This window comes from Micrasema longulum, unplaced genomic scaffold, assembly GCF_059751315.1.
Source record: "Micrasema longulum isolate JH-2025_06_02 unplaced genomic scaffold, ASM5975131v1 h1tg000850l, whole genome shotgun sequence".
Lineage (NCBI taxonomy): Eukaryota > Metazoa > Arthropoda > Insecta > Trichoptera > Brachycentridae > Micrasema > Micrasema longulum.
In genome coordinates this window covers 133,072-145,290 of record NW_028278042.1, presented here as the reverse complement: position 1 = coordinate 145,290, position 12,219 = coordinate 133,072, and the positions used below count along the sequence as shown (strand labels likewise).

The window sequence follows — 12,219 nt, the reverse complement described above, 5'->3', positions numbered from 1 at the left end:
ATGCTCCAGGCATGTGTATCCTCACAAGTCAGGTTATATCTTTTAAAAATAAAAATTAGTATGTCGTATTCGTTTCTTACAGAAAATTACCGTAAAATACCGAAAAATACGGTATTTTACCAAAATCCGGTAAAAATCCGCGGTAATTTTACCGCCTTGCATCTCTACGCATGCGTCAGATTATTTAACGTTTGAGATGACATGATGCTTAAGGTGCAACCACGGCGTTTCGGTTATAAATAAAGAATTAGCAGTAACGCCAAAACGTAAAACTGCTCTTATATGAGTACTTTAGTTGGCTCCAGCATAATGCGCGTACGTGGTTTCTGAACTATTACAATATAGAACTTCAGCCCCACGAGAAATTGGATACGAAAAATGTTTCTTGCGCGCGGTAAAAATTGGAGCATTGTACCACAAAAAAAACCTTGTGAATAAAAACGAACTCCTTTAAACGACGTCACTGGTTCATATGGTAAGAGAGTTATGGAAGATTTCCGGTTTGCTAGCCGTGAATGGACCAATGGATAGAACTGATCGAGAATAAGCGGAAGAGAACCTCTGATGTCACACGTGGAGGTATTTCAGAAATTCAAAACTTTAGAAATCGTAGCGCTGATAATACAATATATAAAAATTGATAAAAAAAAAATATTGGCGAAGTTCAATAACAAATAAAAAAATATTATTTTTTTTATTTTTTCTTATATTTTTTTAATTATCTCTCTCTCACGTTGATGATCTAATTCTTCCGTTTTTTCGAATTGTTGAGGGTGATGCGATTTTTGCTAAATATGAGACGAGTCTCGAAAGGAAATAATGTGTCTATTTTTTCTACGTCACGCGCTTTAAGCATCAACATGTCGTAAGATTGAAATTGAAATTTATAAATCAAATTAAATTCCACCAAAAAAAAAAACACTAACTAATTAAAAAAATTTACATAATAGTTTTTTTTAATTATACCTTATAATCATTTGGGATTGTAACTTGATTTACCTAAAACAAAGGCGGGTTTCTTTTTTACTAAAATGATCAAAACTGCCCAATGAACTTAAAGTTGTAAAAACAGCTAAATCCCAAATTTTCATTTTGAAAAATTTTCCACAACATAATCTTGTTGTATACATTTCTTGTTGTTAATATACCAAGAGAGTATTATTTTTTAATGCAATTTTATTGGTATAAATTTTTTATCTTAAATAAATAAGTTTTTTTTTTTTAAGTAATACGGAAGTCTAGGCATTCACAGGCCTTATGACCTGTCATTTGTTGGCTAAAGTGGCGTTGTGTAACATTTGCCATTCTGCCTTTGTTCAAACTTCCTCAACTCTTTCGTCTGTTGACATTTATTACGTAAATTAGCTAAAACCTTTATTTAAATTATTTCACCCGCCATGCAACGCCTAAAGTACCTTTTTCTTATATTAGTTAGTTCAATCAACAATATTTTGATTATGTCCAAGTGTTTTAAGACAGGCTGGGTTTCCTCCAAGAGTTATTTAGATGTACATTTATTGCAACAGAGAGGGAAAACGTGACCCGTAATCATGAGCCCCGTAATTTTCAAGACAACCACATTTATTTATTTATTCAAACACTTTATAAACACATACAGTTTACATTAGCCAATCTCAAAGTTGGCTGGCCGTCACCAAAACTATGCCGTCAATGTTTGCCGATAACACGGTTTTGTTGTTTGAAGCTAGGGAATAAAACTCTGTATTCAAAAAAGTAAATTGTGGTATGAGAGAGTGGAGGACACCACCAACAGCCGTGAGGTTGGCAGTGCCAAACACCGCTTTGGCCCGCAACGCGTAATTCGATACAACGCCAGCTCGGACAAGTTACTAAATATCGTCCATCGGAAGAATATGCACAATTCATCTTGGCATTTCGTGTCGCCCATCCACCAGCTCCTCGCCAGTGTTCGCTATTGTAAATTCCTTCTGTCCAAAATTGTAAAGATGTTACCCGTGTGTATCTACTCAATAAATAATTTCAATTGTAATCCATCTTTCTCATTTAACATTAAATCAATTCACGCGCACCCATCCATACAAATGGTGACCCGACGATTATAAATCCGCATTTTTAAACATTTACTTTACTATAGCAAGGAGCTGGTGGACGAGCAACACAAAATTCCAAGATGAAATAAGCATATTCTTCCGATGCAAGACGTTTAATAACTTGTCCGAGCTGACGTTGCATTGGATTACGCGTTGCGGGCCAAAGCGGTGTTCGGCTTTGCCAAACTCACGGTTGTTGGTTATGCCCTTCACAAAAGCGGTGAAAACCTGGCTAGACAATAATTTACTTACTCTGAATGTGTGTAAAACCATATATACTACTTTTAGTATTGGAAACAGATCTTCACCTGAATTCCATCTTAATCTGGAAATTAAATCAGATTGTTTACGCTAGATTTTAAAACTAGTTGAGTACATAAAATATCTCGGAATAATTATTGACAAAAATTGACAATGGGGGGGTTAAGGTCCAATCGCTGGTTTCCAGATTAAGAGAACTGTGTCATGTATTCTGCTCACTTAGGAACATTTTGGACATTGGCACTCTCAGAACTGTGTATTTTGCTCTTTTCTAGTCAGTGGCAATCTCTGGTATAGTGGGCTGGGGAGGTTGCACTGCGTCTTTCACGAACCCCTTAATAAACGTAGAAAAAATAATACTAAGAGTGATGCTGCGTTGTCCTCCCATTTTCCCACCTGAGACATGTTCCAATTCATGAAGGTACTGGACATTAGACAATATTTTTAAAAAGAGTCATTGACACATTTCGGGTCATGCGGCTACAAGAGTAGATCCCAGCAAAATGCTTGTACGAAGTTTTCCTGTATTTTGAATTAGTTAATTCCAAAAACACCTACGACGTTTGCTCTGAGGAATTTCTCTTTTGTGGCTCCAATAGTGTTCAATGTCCTGAATTCTCCAAAACGAAAGACATTTTCAGGAGTGTACAAGTCTGGACTTTGTCCAAAGGAAGAGACCATTACAGGAGACTATTAAGCGTATTGTCCAGATGCCCTTTGAAATATATGTTTGTTTATGTGATAATATTTAATTTTTAATGATGCTTTGATTAAATTATGTCCGTGCTTCCACATTCCATAACGTTCTATCCCAACTCAACGCAAGGCTTTTGGCCTCACAGAGTTTGGGATACGTTATTATTGTATTTTTTGTAATATGTATGTTTTTGTTTGAATAAATAAATATATGTAATAATCCACCTACGTATCAACACTATAGAACAGTGGTCGGCAAACTCATAATTTAAAAGAGCCAAAAATCAGCAGTACAACAATTAAAATTTCTTCTGACAGCCAAATTTATTTTCGTATTAAACTAATCTTATGATGCAGCGAAGATTTTCGTATTTACTCACTATTTCAAGTAAAAAAACATTAAAAACGGAGAAAAGGTGCTTTAGAGACAACTGTGTTGACAATCTGGATCACCAAATCCATAACATTGAAAACAAGAATCTCATATTGTCTAGAAAAAAAACCTTTCTCACTTTGGTCATACTTTTAGCCTCATATTAATGTAAAGGAAGCGAGGTCTGTATGCAAAGACAGAGTGATATGGCGTTCTGTCCTCTCTGCCTACCCCTACGGAGAAACGGCGGGATGGTTTGTTTTTTGTTTAGGGGTTTTTCGAATTAATTTTGACTCAATTTGTGGACATTTTTTGCGCCTATTTCGTAAGACAAATTTGAAGTCCTATTTCTGCCGATTTGCGTTTTGGTCTGTCGGACAAAAACAAACAGAAGCGACGTTAACACGTAAAACCCGATGGTCAAAAAAATAACAAGAGTAGCAAAGTGGGTACTTACAGACCCAGTTTAAAAGTCGCTTTTTGGGCTTGTTCTGAGTTTTTTTTTATGAAAAAAATATTAAATTGTACAATAAGGCATTGAGATGACATGTCATAAGTATTTTTGGAAGATTTCTCACGTTTTTTCTAATTATAATTAAAAATATCGAAGCGACGCAAATATACTTTAAAGTAATTTCTGCCTTCGTACTCAAACCGTTTAATTTGGAAAAATCAGTGGTATATAAACGTATTGTAGGCTCCCTTTCCAAAAAAGTTTTCCTTCTCTGTTGCAATAAATTGAATATCTTACATACCTCTTTTGAAAAAATTGCTGGCAATATGCTAATAAATAAAAAAACTTTTTTTAATGATCATTGGTTTTTGTACAAGTTACAAATTAAGTATTAAAGATATTTAAAGTTACAATCATTGGAATATACAAACCTGGAATTGTTGAACTGGGTAAGCAACCATTCCGGGAGCTTGAGGGATGGTCGGTGGCAGCTGTGGAGGGGGTTGAGCACTGGGCATTCCGTTCCAGCCTCCCATCCTACGTCACAAAAACATGTTACATGTTAGAACAACGTTTATAAATTCTTAAAAGGCACGGTGATCAATATCGAGAAAAAGTACCGTGCAAAACTCTGATTAAACCAATCCTGATACATGCCTCCAAAACCTGGGTTATGACAAAAAATATAAAAGGGAACCGTTGCAGCTTTTGAAAAAGGAATCCTCAGAGTTGTCGATGGCCCTGAGAGAGAAAACAACGATTTGCGTCGTCGCTACAATAAAGAGCTTTTCAAAATCTACGGAGCGCCCGATGTAATAAGATGAGGCGTTTGAGGTGTGCTGGCCATATAATTAGAATGGATGTCTAAAAACCCCGTAAAACGCCTAACTTTCTCTGTGCCACAAGGAAAACGAAGACCAGGCAGTCTATAACCAGTGTGGCGGGCAGCACCAAAGCAGGGTTCGGACCTGCCAACCTCGCGGCTGTTGGTGTCAGCGAGCACTGGCGGAGAACTCGTGGCCAGGCAACACGAGCTGTCAAGATGAAATGTCGAGTACTTTCGATGTGCGGTGTTTATTAGCCTCGTCCAGGCTGACATTGCAGCGGACTACGCGTTGCGGGCTAACGCAGGGTTCGGACCTGCCAACCTCACGGCTGTTGGTGTTGCCCGCCACATCAGAAATCATAACGCTGGGCGTCGTCGATAGGGAGTTATATAATGCTATCTATAAAGACATGATGGTGTTTAGCTGAAACCCTCACAACAGTGCCATATTGCGATTAGAATTGCCATTCGTGACTTGGTAGTATCAAAATTTCGAGACCAGCAGTACGATTCTCCCTGGGGGTTGGAAAACGCCAGGTAATTTACATACTTTTAAAAAAAAAAGAAACGATGAAAATATCATTATTACATAGCAGACATTATTACATTGCATGAAGGTACTGGACATTAGACAATTAAAAAAAGAGTGTTTGACATATTTTTGGTTATGCGGTTACAAGAGTAGATATCAGCAGAATGCTCGTCCGAGGTTTTCCTGTAACTTAAATGATTTAATATTAAAAACAAGTACGCCATTTGATCAGAGCAATTTCTCTTTTGTGTGTGTGTAGTGTAGTTGGATAATTTGGATAATTGGAATTCCCCGCTGGAAACACTCATTTGTTCAAAATGGTATTTTCATATATTTCCACTCAATGGGACATTTGCACCTCGGCTAAAGGAAGGTACATTGAAGGTCATTTCCGCAAAAACGCGAGATTGGTGGAATAAACTAAAATCAACATGGGTTTAAAGGGGCAAGGACGCCAGTTAACAGTTAACACCAGTAAAATAAATAAAAGACTCACCCCATGAACTGGTAGCCCGCATACTGACCCTGGTAGGAATAACCTTGCACTCCTTGTATGGGGGCTATGGGGAATCCTGGCGTGGGAGGAGGAAGCTGGTAAGGGCTGGCTGCAGCTCCTGGAAACCAGTATCCTACCTGGTTTCCATACAGCGGGCTGAATGCGCCGTACGCAGCACTGCCAAGAGCCTTGCAAAGATAAAAAATTCGAAGAATAATTACAGTGGAAAAATCAGCGAACGTAAAAAAAAATATGGATGCGAGTTGCAGTATTATTAAGTTTGCTTATAATCCTCCCTGGTATCACGGCAGAATATCACGCCGGGGTCACCACTGTAGGATTTTGTTAGTTGTTGGGGTATGGAGCTCCCACCCCAGTTGGAGATGGATAGAAGAAACAATATTGAGGCTCAATGTTTTGTGTTTAAAAAAATGCTTAGTTGCTTCTTCAGTCGACGCTCTAGATGTTTGGTAAAATAATTTGGCGCGTGTGGACGTCATGGACGTTTAACTCACATGTATATGGTTTATATTTGGATACAAATTGGTTTACCAGTTTATTTTATATTTATTTATTATTTATTTTAAAGAAACAAACAGTCCGATAATGATAAAGTAAAATTTAAAAAAATACAGTTTAAAGACAGACCAGCAAAGTTTCTAAATAAGAATCATACATATTATTAAATTGTGTTACATCAAATGGGTGTGTTTATTTGTATTTGTATGAGAGTAAGTGTAGATGTGTGTTTATGTGTATTAGTTTAGGAGTCAGTGTTCAGGTGTGTGTAAGTGTGAGCATCATTAAATAGTAAGTGGGATCGTATCGCTTTATTATAGATTTATTTTTATTGCAAACCAGGGGAGAGAAGTGTGCTTGTCAGTTTAATTGACGGATGCATCGAGAAAATAGGAAACTGGATGGCTGAAAACAGACTAACATTAAACCCATCAAAAACTGAACAACTATGGGTCGCTTCAGCCAGACGACAGAATTTGATCCAGGATACGGCCCTACCCAATGTAGGGAATACCGCTTTACCCAGCGTTAAACTACTGGGAGTTTTAGTTAATTCTGACCTTTCTCTTGACGCTCAAATTAGTAGAACGATAAGTTCATGCTTCTACCAGCTGAGACAAATTAAATGCATACGCAAAAATTTGCCGGTTGATGCCGCCCGTCAATTAATAAATGCGTTTGTAGTGTCTAGAGTCGATTAGTGTAATGGTATCTATGCAGGTCTACCAATGAACAAAATGACTCGCCATTAATCTGTATTGAATGCCGCAGCGAGACTTATTTTCGGAATCTCTAAGTTCAGTCCTATCACTCCACTACTTCAGGAACTACACTGGCTACATTTTCCACAGAGGGTCGAATACAAACTCTGTTGGCTTATGTATAAGTCACTGCACAACTCTGCTCCGGAATATCTAAGGGAACTATGCATTCCAGATGAACTAGCTGACAGGCGTCTAACGCTTAGATCAGCTAAGTCTACGGCGAGAGGAAAAGTTATTATACCTCTACGCAAACAGCGCACTAAATTTAGAGAACGCGCATTTGCGGTCGCAGGCACTATGGCATGGAATGCTCTCCCAGCAGAGGTGCGAGGCTGTGAAAGCGAAGTGATGTTTCGGAAAAAACTTAACACCCACTTGTTCTCTAAATCATTTGAATAAATCCGTAGCATGTGACGACAAAATAAATTGTTTTAATTAAATTACAAATTTAAAAGAATCACTATGTAAAGCGCCGTTGAGGTATTTTGTTTCGAAAATGGCGCTTTATAAGTTATTTATAATAATAGTAATAATATCGCAGCCAGAAATAAGGAGTTTTAATTTATTTTTTATTATTGTTAGAGCAAGAACGATAGAGGAAAGAGTGTTGTGCATAGTTAGTGCTACAGACTGCCAGATGGTAAAAATAATGATTATAACAATTAATAATAATCTAATACCACAAACATATAAAGCCGGGCATATTGCCTTAAGTCAATTTATGTCTTCCAGTTCAGTTTAAGAAAATAAGATAAACGTGGACATATTCTAAATTTGAAACTAAAATTATCTAAAAATCTACACTATACTATGAAGAGTGGAGAAGGAACGGGACAAAAAGAATAAGGAAAAAGGAAAAACCCGAATATTTGAGAGTCACATTTCGATGTGGATTTAAATGTAAATAAAAAAGGGGCGTCTTTGACATTAGTGGATAAATTATTCCACAGTCAAGCAGCAACTACTGTGACAGAGGAGACAAAAAATAGTGTGGTGAATTGGTATTAAAAGGGTTTTCTTATTACTAGAAAGGAGAGATAGTCCATGCTGTGATATAGGTTCGAAGATTCTTGAACCCATCTATCTCAGCCGGCGCGCAAGGCACTACTAAAACAAAGCAAGCTATCAATACGTCAGTCTTTTCACTCCAGCTACTGAATGGAGGGAATGCGAGGTTGCCAATTCTATAATTAGTGAGCTTTAAAATATGTGTCGAGTGCCTTACACCTTATTTAATGACGTCAGGTTAAGGCTAGTCTGATAAAAATTAAGGAAATTATATATATATTTTTTTTATTTTTTATTTATTCATATTTTTCGCTTACAAACTAAAATTAATAATAATAATAATGTGACCTCACTGGGGTTTCCCGTGCCGAGGACACTTAACAATTTAGTTTTTTTCAATTACATTTGAGAATAAACAAAGAAGACTAACTTAAAAAACAAACATAATTAACAAATATTCAGACAGTTTTAAAAACAAGGTATTTATGTACATCTATATTATTTATATTACAAAACACACAATGAAAACAACAAAAACCTAACATAAGCTATACAGTTGTGGAGCAGTTGATTCAGCATTGGTATGGGCGAATGAGACAATCCATTTTACTTCTACCTAGCTCCACTATCCATTTTTTTATAGCCTTTTTAAACATTTTCTCATTACTAATTGCTTTAATAGATAGTGGAAGTAGGTTATAGGTTTTAATTGAATAATACTCAAATTCCCTTTGTCCGAAAGTGGTATTAGTTTGTATTTGTTTAAGTTGTTTATGTGTTGAGGATCTAGTGATTATATTATTTGTATGTGATGTATTGTGGGGGTTATGTCTTTCATTTGAGTAAGAGTAGTTTTTGAATCTATAAGTGAGTATTGTTTCAGCGTATAATTGTTTTTGTGTCATAAGTTGTGATTTATGGAATATTTCTTCAGTAGATGTCTGTATCGGGACTCTGAGTATTATTTTAATGATGGATTTTTGTGCAACCAATACACTATTTAATTGGCTAGTTTGCCGTTTTCTAACTCGTTTATAGGACTTGAAGAAAAAAGTAGTAAATCATAAAAACGCTAATATTTTGATTTTTTTAATGCAATTGGATCTGGATTTTAACAATATTAATGATGAAGTGCATTTTTTTTTATTTTTATTTATTCATATTTTTTGTCTTACAAATGATGATTAATAATAAAAATAATGTGACCTCTTTGGGGTTACCCGTGCCGAGGATACTTAGCATTATATTTTTTTTTTTAAATATTTTTACATTTAAAAATAAACAAAGAAGGCTAACTAAATATTCTTCTTCTTACATTTACATTTTACATTTTTTATTTATTTATTTAACTTTTTGTACATAATGTTATTTGTACATTGGCGGGCTTATTGCCAGATGGCAATTTCTTCCAACCAACCAATAAAAAAAAAGTTTTTTTATAATTCAAGTTACAAAACATATTTAATAGAAAAAAAAGATTAAAAAGCTAAAGATATATAAAAATAGAAATAAACGTATTTGTTTATAAATTACCTTAAATCAAAACTATTACTCAATGGGAAAAGGGGAAAAAGCAGAAAGAGGAAAAAGGAAAGGAGGAGAGATTAAGGAAGAGAAAGGAGATGTTTCTTCAGACGTGATTTAAACAGAGATAATGTAGTAACATCTTTGATGGTGGATGGGAGATGATTCCACAGTCGAGCCGCATGGACACTATATGAGTTAGAGAAGAAAGAGGAATTGTGTATGGGTATTAAGAGATTTTACATTTTTTTGCACAACAACAGGCCAGAAGGCCTAATTACAGTGGTGAATTACATTACAGAGCACCCAGGCATGAGAAACATCACATTTTTAATTTTTGTGTTCTCACCGGGAATCGAACCCGGAACCTTCCGTGCGTAAGTCAGGCGTCTTGACCACTACACCACGGAGGCCGCCTTTTTTTGGTTCTTCTCCCCGATGGAGGTTGGAAATCATCGTTGCGATTCTTACTTTATTGGCAGCTGCCCTGAACAAGGACTGGCATCGTGGTATTTTTCTTAAATTTAAGATTAAATTATGCCTTCAATTTTGATATTACAAAATATTTCTGACTATTGACTTAAAAATTAACAATAACAGCCAAAAAAATGAATAAGATGTTTTTGATTTATACCTGTCCTTGGGTTTGAGCGTTGTTGGGGTCGCCTGATTCTTTACCCCAGGAGCATTTGACCGCCTGGCCGTTGATGTCAGCATTATGGACTGCAACAATGGCATGGGTTGCGCTTTCTTTGGTCGAGAACCTTAAACATAATTTTTAAAAAATAATTATGGATGTATGTCTATCACGTCGGGGTCACCACTTTCATGACGAAATATGATCTGGTTTTGATTATTTAGTAGATTTTTTTATAAGAAAGGGTTTGGTCACATAGAACGAATGGACGACGAAATAATGGTAAAACAAGTATATATGGCAAAACGAACGGCAACGTGAGACGAGAACGACCAAGGAAGACGTGGCATGATCAGATAAACCAAAATCTTCAGTCTGGTCATGTCAAAAGCAGACAGAACCGAAGGGCATGTATGACAAGATGTGTGAATGTGGAAGAAGCTAGGATGTATGCCAGGATAGACGTGTGTGGTGGTCCATTCTCTCTGCCTACCCCTACGGGGAAATGGCGTGATGGTGGTAGTAGTAGTAGTTCTTTTCTTTCCACTTTAACTCGCTTCGCTTCTCATAGTTTAGGGTGGAATTTTACTTTAATTGACTTCTTTTCCTGTAAAAAATACAAATATTTTGTTTTTTGATAACATGAAAAAATAAAAATATCTTAATTAGTACGAAATGTTCAGTTCCTTGTTCCTCCTTATCAATTTTCTTCTTTTCCTTTCCACTATCTCCTTGTTCTGTCCATATAGCAAACGAAGGAAATTTAAATAAACTAGAAATTTTACAAAATAAAGCGATGAGAATAGTTCTTAAGAAAAATAAATATAGCAATGTAAAAAAAATGAGAGATGAACTAAAATGGTTATCTGTAAGAAGGAGACTTAAATTTAATATGTTGATATTTATACATAAATTTTTTCACGATAAATTACCAAAATATTTTAAGGATAAAGTTGTCTTAAACAAAAATTGTCATGAATATGCTACTAGACAAAATGATAAAATAAGACTACCATTATTGAAAAGAGCTGAGTCGCAAAATTGTTTGATGTATAAGGGTTTAAAAAGGTATGATGAGATGCCTGAATGTATGAAGAATGAAAAGTGTCTGAAAGAATTTAAAAATAAATGTATAAGTTACTGTAAGGAAATGTAAATATATATAGATGATGTAAATGTACAAAATAGTTTATATTAGTTTTAATATAAGCTAACTTAAGAAATAAATAAAATAAAATAAAAAAAAATGTATCTTATTTCAATATATAGTATATTTATTATTTATATAGTTTAAACTTCAAGCCGTCGTCGCTTTGTTACAGTATTATTTAGTGAATACATATAATTGGATGGCAGGCCCTACTATGTATACATTTTATATAGTTTTTTTTTTAAAATATTCATTTAACCTGTACATCTGTTTGTATTCGAAATATATAAAATAAAAAAAAAACCACTTTTATTTTTTTATTTTTTATTAATTTTTTACCAGTGACCGGGTTTCGTCGTGACCGACATCGTCAGACTGGTGGGAGACTAAACAAACTTCTATGTTATATACAAGTGCAAGCAGGGGCTGTAAATCATGATTTTATATAATTATGTAAATAAAAGAATTTAAATTAAAATCATTTAAGTATAAGGTAATATCAATTATAAAAATATAAGTTTTGTTTGAATGTATATGATAAAAACTGGTGTAAAATATATTCCATATATATCAATTTATAAATAAAAGTGGAATTAAACTATAAAGTATTTTTATTATTATAATTAAAATGCAGTTCCACCAAGAAATGTCAGTAGAAAAACTCAATTTATTAAGAAGTTTTTATTTAATTCATGTTTTTTTATTTTTTTTATTATTGCGCAATTAAAAAAAGGCATTCGTTTTAAAACGGCAAAATCGTATGATTTCCTAATTTTGCGTTCGTTCTACCAGACTACAGCCTTAATAATGTTTCTGACTTTTTTAAAACCGATTTAAATATTTAACGCTACATGAAAAGACGTGAGTACCTATTACTGTTGACTTTTGAAAAATATTTAACCGTCAA

The 12,219-nt window shown here is 34.8% G+C and overlaps 2 protein-coding genes across 6 annotated transcripts in view; one reads left to right on the top strand and one right to left on the bottom strand.

The window, feature by feature from the left end:
• Positions 1-12,219, top strand: part of LOC148278627 (translational regulator orb2-like) — a 273,697-nt gene that overhangs the window by 165,085 nt on the left and 96,393 nt on the right. The gene's annotated exons all lie outside the window — the stretch shown is intronic.
• Positions 1-12,219, bottom strand: part of LOC148278628 (cytotoxic granule associated RNA binding protein TIA1) — a 106,756-nt gene that overhangs the window by 3,921 nt on the left and 90,616 nt on the right. For 2 of the 4 annotated variants that reach the window (XM_088231125.1, XM_088231126.1), the window contains exons 7-9: positions 10,160-10,289; positions 5,711-5,898; positions 4,288-4,393 (exon numbers count right to left, since the gene is read on the bottom strand). In XM_088231125.1, coding sequence (XP_088087251.1) covers positions 4,288-4,393; positions 5,711-5,898; positions 10,160-10,289 — 424 coding nt within the window. Of the gene's footprint in view, positions 1-966; positions 1,000-4,287; positions 4,394-5,706; positions 5,899-10,159; positions 10,290-12,219 lie in introns of those variants that run through there. The other 2 variants (XM_088231123.1, XM_088231127.1) reach the window with 2 other exon arrangements.